At 45.8% G+C, this 13,314-nt stretch overlaps 1 protein-coding gene across 6 annotated transcripts in view; it reads left to right on the top strand.

Annotated features, from left to right (window-relative positions):
* Crim1 (cysteine rich transmembrane BMP regulator 1) overlaps positions 1 to 13,314 on the top strand; it is a 174,477-nt gene that overhangs the window by 107,801 nt on the left and 53,362 nt on the right. For all 6 annotated transcript variants that reach the window (XM_039111891.2, XM_006239625.5, XM_006239623.5 and 3 more), the window contains 2 exons: positions 8,048 to 8,230; positions 10,443 to 10,640. In XM_039111891.2, the coding sequence (XP_038967819.1) occupies positions 8,048 to 8,230; positions 10,443 to 10,640 (381 nt within the window). The remainder of the gene's footprint in view (positions 1 to 8,047; positions 8,231 to 10,442; positions 10,641 to 13,314) is intronic.

The following is a 13,314-nucleotide window of genomic DNA, read 5'->3' as shown; positions in this document are numbered from 1 at the left end:
GTATTTGCTTCAGTTCTCTGGATAAGGAAGATCTCCCATCCTCTTGCTTTGCTTCTTGATTCTAGAAAGCCAAACACCATGCCCTTCTGTCAGTCAGAACATTGACTTTATCTTCTTCTCCATGACCTGGATATCAGTCTTCATGGCTTGCCCTTACTTATGGATGCTTTTTTATTTTTTTAGAACCCTGACCTTAAGAATAGGGTTGACTATCTGACAGCAAAATGGAGGTCCTGTGTTTCCCGTGGCCGCTTCCTTCTTCTCAGCGTGACTTTGCCGTGTCATCGTTAGGTGCTTCTTGTCTTCCTGTAGATTGTTTTTACGATATTGGCCATTCCGGTGTAGAGGACTGGAGAGTAACTGTAATCCTATAAGGTCTACAGTTCAGTTCTATAGGATATTTTTGAGGACAATCTTATCTTCACCCATATCTTGCTTATTTTTGACAAGTACGTAAATATATACATCCACGTGTATTTGTATGTTTTAGGCTTGCTCTCTCCTCCCCTCCCCCCAGTGTGTGTGTGGTGTGGTGTGGTGTGGTGTGTGTGTGTGTGTGTGTGTGTGTGTGTGTGTGTGTGTGTGTGTAGGAGGGAGGGGTCAGAAAAGGATAAGTAGGTGGAAGGAAGAAAATAGAAGTAACTTGCCTATCCACAAGGACTTGGAGCAGGTCTACCCTGAGAACAGGCTTGATAACACAGTGGTTAAATATTAATTGGAAAAGAAAAGAATAGTCATAGGTTTGTCAGCACAAGTTGAAAGTGAAAGTTTACCAAGTATCCACAAGCATGTGGGCTTGCGGGTATCTGTAGTTTATGTAGTTGCCAGAGTTAGACATCATGCCACCGCTGCCACCCCAAACTTCCCATCATTAAAATGTAAACAGTAGAGTCAGGGACACTGTTCTTATTTGTAGAAGCTATAGGCCTTCTGGACAAAGCCACACACAGTCCCTAGTCGCATTGTTTTCCCTACATGGAAGTTGAGAAGGCAGCACTGAGTGATAAGTCAGATGTTTCAGTCATCTCAGCAGCACAGACACAGAAACCAGTGCGCTGGTGCAGAACTCCCGAGCAAAGGCAAGCTACCACCGAAGTCCAGCGAAAGCAATTTCAGATGTGCACAGCCGCACCTGAGGTGCCCGCATCGCTGTCTTGGGGTCTGAGAAGCCCCCACGTACATCCAAGGAAGAGCCCAGTTGAGGAAAGGGTGGCTGACTGTTAGCATCACCAACCTTGCGTGCAAGGGCAGGGATTTCATAGCAGGACTGGGGCCTGAGTTAACCCAGGGGCTTACACTGCTTTTTATAAAAATACACATTAACATGAAGGTGTAATTTTAAAAATGGTCCCAGACGAACTCTAGGGCTCCCGGTCTTGAATAGATGGGAGAGCTTCCTTCATGAACCTTGTCTGGTCCTGTGTTGGCAGAAGGAGAAGGGAGTGGCTGTACAGGTTGGCTATGAGCTTCTCTGAGGCAGAGCTTCCCCTGAGAGGTAAGGCTTGGGAGGTGACGTCAGAAACCACGGGACCAAGTGGTATGACTAGGTGGTAAACATGGGTGGTAAACAGCCAGCCACCTCCTTCAAGAAACAACTGTATCGGCTCGGCTCCCAGGTGGGTGTTTTATCAGCAGGAGCTGCCTGCTGACCTCACGGCTGCACGCACGTGCCTGTCCGCTCCAAGGGTGTCCTATCTCCCCTGTCGTCTTAGCCATGGCCCGCCTCTCAGTCCCTAGGCTCTGGCTGTTGAGACACCCGGTGCAGCATGGGGAAGTGAGCCGCAGTCAAGCTTACACATCTCAGCCCCCCTCAGAGTGTATGCCAGGCCCACAGATAAATGCAATATTCTGTCTAAATGACAGCATCAGCAACTGACTCTTCCAGGCTGACTTAGCTTTACAGTTCGTTCCTCAAGCAAGTCAGTGAAAGTCGGCTGGGGTATTATGGTATTGGGAACATACTGATAATTTAATACCGAGCGTATTGAACATAGCCACCTTTAGCTTGAAGTCAGTCCACACTCAACAAAGAGTCTTCTACCAGAATAAAAGGAAGAGAGCCTTGCTTTCCCTGGGAATTGCCAAGAGGGGTGGAAGGTAGGGGAGACCAAAGAGGGTCAGTCACTTGTGTGCATAGGGTTAAACAGGGCAGTCTAAGGGGAATAGAGACCAAAACCATCAGAAGGGGGCCAGAGGCAGGTTGACTTGTGTTTTTTGCCTGTCTTTTGTACCATTCAAGACATCCGCCCAACCTGTGATGCTGTATTAAAGAGCAGAGTTGAAATGAACAGTAATAGCTAAGGATCTCGACTGAGTCAAGTCACTCACAGGAAAGATACACCCCAAACCAGCTTCCTCATCACGTGAGATGTTAGCCTACAAACCCAACCTGCAGAAGCCTGTTACTAAGAAAACAGTTACTAAAGACAGCAAGAATCCTGTCTGGATGGTAGTCCAAGCTCGTCATGTCTTCCAGTAAGGAAATAGACAGACAGACAGGCAGACTGACTGACTGACTGACTGACCGACTGACTGACTAACAGACAGACAGACAGACAGACAGACTCTGGTGTGTATTTATCGTGCACTCCCGTTGTTCCCCAGGGACTTAGTAAGCTAGTAATCATGAGGGGCTTTTGTGCAGTTGTGTAAGTATTGTTCCTTTCCTCAGCCTACCCAGGCATAGACCTAAGCATTCAAAAGAAAAGCCTTCATGTCTGCTCTTTTAATTACATCAGTCTAATTGTGTCAGTCAGAGGGACATTCTTGGAGTTGTCCAGTCACCTCCATGTGTCACCCCTTTGGCTCCGTGTTTCCTGTCCATTGACTTCCTACGCAGGTTACCTCAAAGTGGAAGGAGACCAGGGCCAAGTTAGAAGCTGAGCTCAACTAAGAGGCTGAAGAAAAGGGGCAGCAGGAGTTGACCTGGGCAAGACTAGGTGGGGGTAGGGGAGGGGGTTCCTCCATTTTCACATTGGCTCTGAAGTTCTGTGCCTTAATATTTCCCTTTGTCACCTGTCAGTCGGTGTGACTTGGCAGGGAGAGGGAGAGGGTGGAAGAGGAGGTTACAGAATGTAGAGGCATCCATCACCAGACATAGAGCACACAGAGAAAGTCACAAAAGACAGACACCTCAGCACTGAGCGGAACAAGAGCCACCCAGTACTGCTCCTTCTCCACTCTGCCTGTGTCACTCTTTCTAGAGGGGTGTGGCCGACTCTTCCTCATTCTAAGGTTCAAATCCCCCTCACCAGGTGAGGAAGAAATTGATCATTGCTCTTCCAAGGTCACCGGTAGCCTTTGCATTATCCACTTCTTTTAGAGTTCTTACTAACAGCGACTCTGTTCTGCTCATCTGTTTTGTTTTAACACAGAAAGACTTGCCCTAAAGGTAGCTTCCTAGACTGCACTTTTGGAGGCTCTCCAGCTCTCTTAAGCTTGACCCTCCTACCTGCCACCATCCCAGTCTGTGCTTTAGCTGGTTAGCTAAACCGGCCCCATCCTCCTGTCCATCAAGTCTCTTCCATATAAGCATCTACACGCCTCACCATGAAAGCAGGGCGTGCTGTATGGAGATTTGTGGCTTCACCCCTACGGCATAGGTGGTTGACTAACTCAGCTAAATAATTGATATCGGTTGGCTTACTTTATCTTGCAGCCTCGGTGGGCATTCCCTGTACAGTCCTTGCTTCACTCCACAGCCGGCACGTTTGGCTCATGTAACGCAGAAGTGTGAATCAGCCTTTTGTAGCCTCCTTGAGTAGTTCTCATGAGCTATTTGAGGCTTTTGGAATCCCAGTCGACATGACTTTAGAGTCTAGAAAGAGTGCGTTTTCCCATAATCACTCAGGAAGTTGCTCTCGATTGAGAGGTCTATGGTCCTGTCTTCTGCGGTTTTTGAATTTGTAGTCTAGCTATGGCTTGTCCTTCAAGGCCCAGGTCAGCTAAACAGGTAACTACAAGTATATAGAAAAATGTTGAGCTATCATAAAAATTCTGTTTAAAATAGTACTGGTTTTGTTTTTTTTTGGGGGGGGGGCTGGGGAAGAGTATTATACCTAAATATCATTGAGGAAAACCACAAGCTCACATTAGAACCACTCGAGTGATTACGGACGGAATTACTGATCTCAGGGTAAATTTAGAATGCTGAGGAACTGCTCATCAAAGCTGTGACTTTATTTCTTCCCTGCTAATGGGAGACGACCTCTGTCTTTCCGCGCACACCCGCACTCGTTACTACCTGCCTTGTTTTGTTCCGTCGCAGTCTTCTTGGTGGGTGGGAACCTTTTCTTTCGTCTTGTATTCTTCTAATAACTGAGAGCATGAGCCACGCTGCATGTGTGTGTGTCTGCTACTTCTAACTGAGTCCGATTTGGAGAGCCGCCGCCGTCTGGCATGCTTTCCCGTTCTAGTTGGGTTTTTCTACTTGGATCATGGTTTATGTTGCTCAGGTATAAGTGTTTTCCTTATTGTTTAATGGTACCGTCTCCACATCTGGCGATTGTCATCTTTCTTTCCTGACAGAACCCTTGGAAACACAGGCATAGCCTGAGTCTAGTGGACGGTAGTCATCATTTCTCGTGCAATCTTTTGGTGTCAAAGCCAAGAAGCCATTGCTTTATCCGGGATCACAAGCAGTCATTTCTGTCTTTTCTAAGAACGCCGTAACTGTTACTTAGATTTAGGCCGTCACACTCAGATTCATTTTCAGTTGGTTCTGTATATGTGAGACAGGTGTTTCACTTCTGATACAGCTCTAACCTGTGCATTTTATGGGACCTGTCAACTTTAGTGCCTGCGTGATCAGCAAGGTGTATTAAAATATAAAACATAAGTTAGAAGTGTGAATCACCTTTCCGCCACTTCTTTGAATGGTTCGCGGGAGCTAATATGAGGTTTTTGGAATCCTGGTTTGGCATGATTTTGGAGTCAGAAAGAGTGCCCATTCCTATAGCAACTCACTTAATAAGATGTTATTGATTGAGAGGCAGAGAAGATTAGGAAACTGATCGCCACTCTTCATCGTCATTCTTCAACATGTCCAAATGTAGTTGCCTCTCCACCATTTTCTCTCTTCCCCACCTCATCGAATTGTTCTGGCACTATTCTCAAAAACCTGTGTACTGATAGTTCATTTCCAAGTTCTACATTCCAGAAGTGTCGTGTGTGTCTTCACACCACCCCCACCACCACCACCATCACCACCACCACCACCACCACACTGCCTTGGTCACTCCATCACTGAGTCACCTTTGGGAATCAGGAGGTGCGATTCCTCTAACTTTCTTTTCCCCTTAAGGATTATTTCGTAAATTCCCAATCCCTTACGTTTCCATTTGAGTTTGTGACAGCAGAGTCGATTTAAACAAAAGAATGAGGTAGGATTTTGATAAGGATGGTATTGGCTATTAGATTGATTGGTAGAATATTTTCATCTCAACAATACTTCTTTTCGATCTTTATCTAGAACTGTTTAATTTCTTTAAGGGGTGTATGGCTGACTTCAGAGTAGATGCTTTATACTTAATTTTTTTTTTGTAAATACTTTTTCTGATTCTATTGGGAAATGGATTTTTTAAAATTTTATTTTCTCTGAAGTGTATAGGTGTTGTATAGATATCGAATTTTCGTATATTGCAGTTTGTCCCCCATAACCTTGCTGAAGTCATTTATAATATCTGAGAGACTTTGGTGAGTTTTTGAGTTTTTGTATTTAAGATCGTGTCACATACATCTAGAGATAGGATTAGCTTTTCCTTTCCACTCTGAATGCCTTCTGCTTATTTCCCTGACTGTCAGGCTAGAACCTCCATTATAATACTAACCCGATGTGCTAAGAACAGACATCGTTGTCTTTTTCTTGGTTCTAGAGGGAAGCTTCAGTCTCCGACCATTGCTAAGGGTGATATTATCTTTGAGTCCTTGTAGACTGTTGTGTTGACTTCATTCACCCACTGTGACAAAAGCACTTAATAAACCCAGCTTAAAAAGAAAAGGTTTGTTTTGGCTCCTGGTTTCAGGTTCATTATTGTCTGCCCTCCTTACTCTTAGGGCTATGGCAAGACATAGCATCAGGACAAAGGGGCATAGCAGTCAAAGGTCAGTGAGAGAGAAAGGAAGGGTCCAGGGGTAAGGTACACCCTTTCAAGGCATGCCCGAGTTTCTCTAGCAAGAGCTCCACTAGTAGTTGATTCAGCAATGGCCTTAATGGATTAATGGTTTGTGTTGTTACACGCACGTACGTCTCAGTAGCCAGATCTTCAACGCACACTCCTATGGTTGTAGCGGAGTTAAGTGTACGGTGCTATTTACTGAGTTAACAAAGACTCTTCCTGTTCCCCACCAATGCGTGGTTTTCTTATGGAAGAGTTTGGATATCCTCGGGGTGGGTGATGGTTTATTCTACGTCATTTGAGAAGCTGCTGTAGTTGTGAGTTGTGGTCCTTTATTCAGTTGACCCACCCTGTGGAAACAACTGATTTTTGAATAATTAAACGCTCCTTGCCTCACTAAATAAATACCAATTAGTCATGGTATTGGACCCCTTTTATACGTCGTAGGATGTAGTCTGCTAGTAGACTCTTTGAGAGTGTTTGTCTCGTTCACAAGAGATACTCATCCATAGCTTTGTTTTCTGGTGTTGTCTTTTGTCTGATTGGAGTTGCTTTTTAGCAAAAATCCTTGGTCCCATAGTGAATTTCAAATTTCGAACTGTTACTCTTTAGCAGAATATAGCCAAGAGACAGAGTACAGAGTGCAAGCTTTTAGCTGGAGGACTGTGGCTTTTATTCATGCCATTTGCTAGATACGTAGTTTTAAAACCCAATTGCCTAGAATTCTCTTGCCTCTGAACTCATGATAATACGTCCATCATAGGAACTGGAGAGATGGCTCAAGAGTCAAGGGCCCTGCTGCTCTTCCAAAGGACCCAGGTTCAATTCCCACCACCCACATGGCAGCTCACAACTGCCTGTAACCCCAGTTGCAGGGGATCCCACACCCCAACTTAAAGTCAGACATGCAGATGAAACACCAAGGCACATATAGCATTAAGAATAAAGAAAGAGGGGCTGGGGATTTAGCTCAGTGGTAGAGCGCTTACCTAGGAAGCGCAAGGCCCTGGGTTCGGTCCCCAGCTCCGAAAAAAAGAACCAAAAAAAAAAAAAAAGAAAGAATAAAGAAAGCATACATCACGGCTTTGTAATGAGATTAAACAAAGTAATGGATGTTAATGGTCAGGCACTAATAGCTAGAGATTACTAATCCAAGGAGAGCATACAAGAGGAACGGAAAAGCTTGCTGGAAGCCCTGACTAAACCTGTGGAAGCAGGACCAAACCCAGTGTGGAAACAGGGTGGTTATTCAAAGATAGAGAGTTACTGAGCGGAGTAAATACAGTCTTTTATACAAGTGAATGCCGTGGTCCAGCCCATTGGGTTGGAGGAAGTCAGTATAGACCTTGACAAGCTGCGTTTCAGCTCCTTTGTATGAACAGGGTAACTGTGTGTCTTGTTTTCCTGTCACTGTGTGCTAGTCTCTCTATGCGAGTTACATTCAGTTCAGTAAGAAATTTCCATCTCTGACTTCCTGCTGACAGAACTGTCTAAAGGCTGTTCCAAAAGCACACAAAGACGCCACTTTAAAAGTGACCTCAAATGGGCTGCGTTTGGTCATTGTTATTAAATATAACTACATCATTTCCTCTCCTTCCCATTCTTCCTTTTGAATTTCTTCCCATGTATCTCCCTTCCCGCCTTGCTCTCTCTTGGAATCATGGCCTCTTTTTCGAAGAGAAAGACAGAAAGAGAGACAGAGACAGAGAGAAAGCAAGCATGCAGTATAAATGCAGTCTATTCAGTTCATCTGGTGTTGCTCTTCTGTATTTGAATTCAGAGCCGACTGCTTGGCATTGGGTAATCAGGAAGGATTATTTCTCCCCCGCTTAGTGTCTCTTAGTGGTGTTGTGTGTAGTTCTTTGCTTATGGGTGGGTCCCCGTGCGATATGCCCCCTTCCACATGCCTCCCGTGTTTTGACTCCTTGCAGAAACAAAGCCAGCCTGCGTGTTCAACAGTGTGGAGTATTACGATGGAGACATGTTTCGAATGGACAACTGTCGGTTCTGTCGGTGCCAAGGGGGCGTCTCCATCTGCTTCACCGCCCAGTGTGGGGAACTGAACTGCGAAAGATACTATGTGCCTGAGGGGGAGTGTTGCCCCGTGTGTGAAGGTAGGTGAGCTCCCTGGAGGCTGTGCAGTTCAGAGCTTCCGTTTCAAAGCCAGTCTAATTCAGAGGAAGTTTAAAGACGTCCCTTCGTAATGAGTGATCTGCCTTAAATGTTGGTAGTGACCCCTGTAGGGTACTTGGAAATACTTCCCTGAGGAAAGCTCTACTCTGAGCACAGTCCTTGGTGATTTCCCTGGTTGCTTTCTGTTCCTCCCCCACAGCTGTAGTAGTCACTAAATGCAGGGATCACTCTTGTCTGTACCTTGGCATTGGAATTCCTCATCTCCTGTCCTTGGATTGCTCAGCTAGAATTAGTATAGCCAAGACCAACCAGCTCAGAACCAGGACCCTGCTGCCATTTTTCCTTGGAAAAGGGGTGTTAATTGGAGTCAAGTTGCAGATAGGTGGGGCAGCAAGCAGCAGCCTCAGGACCAGGCATGTGTCACATGTTACTTTTAGGGACATGTTGATTCCGTATCCCTCTCTTGTCCAAGGGATATACATATGCCCTCAACAGACTCCTCCCATCTCTGCGAGTCATAAGTAGTGAAATTTCAGACTGGCACCACGATTCTCATCCACTGCAACCCACCCACTTAAGGACCAGGAAACTGACGTTCAGAAAAGCCAAAGATAACTGACCTTGCACGGACGCCAAGAACAGTGGTTCAGGGCCTCTCTCAGGCCCTTTCAGCCTGTGGTGTCATCTGACCACACACTGTGTTCTGATGCGGACTGTCTCTTGAACCGTTGTCCTGATCGGCTCACAGATCTTTAGTCCAAAGTCTACCCGCCTTGCTCTCAGGAAGGACAAGGGCACAGCGGCCAGTTCAGTTCTCTACTTTTTTTGTTCTTAAAGTCCTTTTGATGTTTGTGCTGTATTTATCCTACAGCTGATGTCCCGAAGTCCCTAAAGTAGGACATCTCCATTCCTAACACCGAGAACAGTCGTTCTTAGTAATGAGTCCTCTCCTTGCTCGGGAAATATTTTAGCCAAGACAGGAGAAAAGTAGTTCATGTTTTATATGTCACCGAGGATTTCAAAAAGAAAAAGAAGGAAGGAAGGAAGGAAGGAAGGAAGGAAGGAAGGAAGGAAGGAAAGAAAGAAAGAAAGAAAGAAAGAAAGAAAGTCACCTCAGACTTTTAACTTTCCCAGTTGATTGTTCTCTAACCAACCACAGTTCGCAGGAGTCAGAAACTACATCACAGTTGGCGCTTTAAAAACAGATACGAGCCTCTAACGTGCTGCCGGCACAGTCATCTGATTACCTCTCACTTCCCAGAACTCAGAGCCAAGCTCAAAGCAGAATGGTGTATGCGTTGTAATATTTTATTTTGAAGGAATTGAGAAAGCCCTGACTCCCTGAGGGCTATAGACCCCCTCCATCTAATTCGGGCATAAATGCCCTTCACCTCATTAGAAGAAACACTAACCTCGGAACTTGGGCTCTCGGTCCTTACTTGCTCACGTCAGCTTTCACGTATTTTTAGTAAAGAGAATGGAGTAATTTTTCTATGGTTCTCCGTACAGGGATACTTAGGGATATTTTTGCATCCACTATTTATGTTCTTGTCAATCATTTCAGAAGACTTCTTTTTATGGTAGTCTTGTCTGCTGCTTAGCTGCCCAAATTATGGCCAAGAAAATGTTGTATAAGTTCAGTCCTCCTCCCAGGGACCCCGGGGACCCGTGAGATGTCCAGACCAGCCTTGCCACGCACAAGGCTGTATTGAGGACCCTCTGTTGTCCTTCCCAGTGTCCTTATGGACCTGAAGACACCGTCAGTAAGCTCACTTAGTTCCAGAAGTAACAGCATCATTCCAAGTTCATTGGACGGGCTCTTTCTCCCTACCAGATGGTGACATCACGGTGTAAACTATTTCATTTAGCAGCTCAGAAGACTTTCTCAGAGCCTCAAGTGGGCCCGTGTTTTCTAAGTACCAGACCTTGTCTCCGTCCCCGCCTTTTGCCCACCTTAGGAGTAACTGCAGCTGCATACCTGTTTCTAGGTCACATTGTATCAGGATGAGAAGGTAGAAGTCCATGGTGACTGCTGCCTTTGGATATCATCCCAGGGACACCTTCATGATAGTCCTGGGCTGTTTGCAGATGCGGTGGTGTTGGGGAATGGAGACTGGAGGAAACTGTCTCAGGTGCAGACAGAGGTCAGACTCGGAAGGCTTCGTCTCACTCTGGACTCGTGTTTTGCTACAGATCCCATCTATCCTTTCAACAACCCCGCCGGCTGCTACGCCAACGGCCAGATCCGCGCCCACGGGGACCGGTGGCGGGAAGACGACTGCACCTTCTGCCAGTGTATCAATGGAGAACCCCACTGCGTGGCCACCGCCTGCGGGCAGAGCTGCATGCACCCCGTGAAAGTGCCTGGGGAGTGTTGCCCCGTGTGTGAAGGTAAGCACTGTACTTCTAACAAGTGTCTGGCAAACGTCCTCCTGTTGGGAGACGCTTCGGCCAGTACCGAAGTTTCTCTCCTCATTTCCCATTATTTCCTCAGGCATAATGTCTGCTTCCTGCTGTTACCAGACAAATTTGTTATGTGGCCCAGACTCGTCATTAGGGGGACGTGTGGCAGATTCAAAATGAGACTAGCATGGGCTTTACTTTATTTCTGCACTCCGTGCTTCTCTGAGCACAGCACACAGTACGAGGATGCTTACATGTTGACTCAGTTCACTGCAAGCCTACTTAATACCCAAAGGTCAAGGCGAGGAAATAAAACCAGGAGTTAGAGCCGTAACTCAGGCACCCCGTGCTCAACTTATGAGATACCACGTAGCCGAAGAATGCTGGCAGTCAGGAGACAATCGTGCCTCATTCCCAGCACCCTTCTTCTGCCTGCCTTTAAGGCTGACATGAGCGTGGCTTCTGGGTCCTCTAATTCTTTGCCTCATGACCCGGTTTCCCCACATTTACTGTCTCTTCCTGCTCAGGACAAAGCAGCTGAGACGTGCTGGACTCATTTCTCTGAGGCAGCTGCTGTCCAGTTCACTTCCTGAACTTCGAGAAGGTCCTTCACATGCCTACCTTACTCGGCAATGCCAGTCTCCCTATGAAACGACTGTTTATGCTGACACAGGCAACAGAGGAGCCGTGCTTAAGAAACATTTTTGCGTAGTAAAACAAAAGATACAAGTCGAAATGTAGGTTGAGGGTGGATCCATGAAGAATGTGTACATGTGGTTAAGAAATGGGTGAACTTTCTTCTAGGAAATGATCTAATGAAGGTCTTTTTAGTGTGAACTCTGTGTGTGTGTATGTATGTATGTGTGTGTGTGTGTTGCCATCTACTGAAGGAGGAAGCCCCCTCAGTGTACACACTGATCTGTGGGCACAGCAGTGTCTTTAGGAGTCGTTTGAATGCTGTGGTCATTGGACAGAATAGTGGAACTAGGTTTTCCCTTAAGCCCATGGCATAAAGTATCAAGAAATCCTTTGATAGCATCTAAATTTTAGTCAATTAAACTTCAGTTTAGTGCATGGAGTCATTAGCCTCAGAAGGATTAGATTTACTTAAAACCTTAAAAATTATGTTTTAAAAATTATGTTTAAAAAAAAATGGAAGCTGGAGGACTCTTGAACTGTGGACATCACCAGCCCCGTCACTGTTACTCTACACAGAGTTCAGCTGCCAACCTCCCCACCCCCGAAAGACTGTATAGCCTCCAGGTAACAGATTTTTGTGGAGCTCACCTCCCAGTCACACACGGCGTTTTAGAGCTACAAAGGGGAGCATGTGGAAAAGAAGCATTGTTCCACAGTGCACCTTGACAAGACGGGGCTAAGGTAGAAGTGTCTGACCCTAAGAACTAAGGAAAGTCTGTTGTCCACCTGGAATATTTAGATCCCAGAGTATGGGTGATAAAGTAGGCGAAACAAAAAAAAACATAGTCGCATAGCCTGGTTTTCAAAACACAAAACCCAGCCTTTCTTGCATCAAGTATGGTGGCCTGAATTCAAAATGAAACTCATTTATTGTTTGTTACTGGGAGTAGAGAGAGTGTTCCAATACAAGTAAGTGAATCAAGCCACCAGAATGTGTGTGCAGTTCATTTAGTCTTAGCTCGTAGAGGCAGCCACTGTTAACTAGGCCACTTCCTGTTTGGATTTTGCGCTATCTGCAGAGCTCCGACCTAATTCTTGACACCTTAAGAGAAGAGTGACATGTGAGTGAACCATTAATACGGAAGCTTAGTGGAGAACCTCTTGCAGCCTAGACAAGACAAAGGCAAGACGCTCCACAGAGCACACGTAGGCTGAGTTTTCAGTTAAACCAGGGGAGAGAGAAGGCATGTCTACGCTGAGGTGTTGTGAGGAATGAACTTGGCATCCGCACCAGTGGCTCTGTGCGGAAGGCCTTACCTGTCCCATTTTAGAGATGAGGAAATGAAGGCTTAGAGAGTCGCATAAGTTGCCATCCCATGGCATAGTTGGACTCCATTTGTATTTTGCTTCTCCTGCTGGCCTTGAACCCCGTGTTTTCCCTGGCTTTATGAATCTTCATCCATTACTGGCTTTTGGCCCCATATCAGGGAGAGACTGTAGTGGTGTGGGAAGGTAAGAGATCATTTGCAGTCTGGGAAATCACTATCACCACTTGGGACATGATTATCCACGGACCCTCACCCAGAGTAGAAGCCGGTTCCCTTGAGACTCATCCAGAACCGACTTCTCCAGTCTCCTGCCTCAGTGGCCCTCTCTGCCCTGACAAAGAGTGCTTTTATCTATCTGGTTACCCTGAAGCTTCTGCTGTTCCTCCTTTGTCTCTGTCTGTCTTCATCAAATCTTTCAGAAGACTGTGTCGTCTACTCCACAGAGAACTCATCTGCCTTACGCTTCTTGTTTTGAGTTGAGTGGTGGCCTTGATCTAGGATGGTATTGGGTCTCCCGTGATTGGTTGTCACTATAAGGTGTCATAAAGGTAGAATGATTTTATTTTTTCACATCGAATCAAAATTCAGACTGATAGTGAAAAGTTACTGATAAATAATAACTATTACTAAAGATTTTTTTAAAATCATACGAGATGACAGGGTCTTATTCTACAGAGTCTAAGAAAAAATGTATG

The sequence above is a fragment of the Rattus norvegicus genome, chromosome 6 (genome assembly GCF_036323735.1).
Source record: "Rattus norvegicus strain BN/NHsdMcwi chromosome 6, GRCr8, whole genome shotgun sequence".
In the NCBI taxonomy this organism is placed as follows: domain Eukaryota; kingdom Metazoa; phylum Chordata; class Mammalia; order Rodentia; family Muridae; genus Rattus; species Rattus norvegicus.
This window is presented reverse-complemented; position numbering and strand designations above follow the sequence as displayed.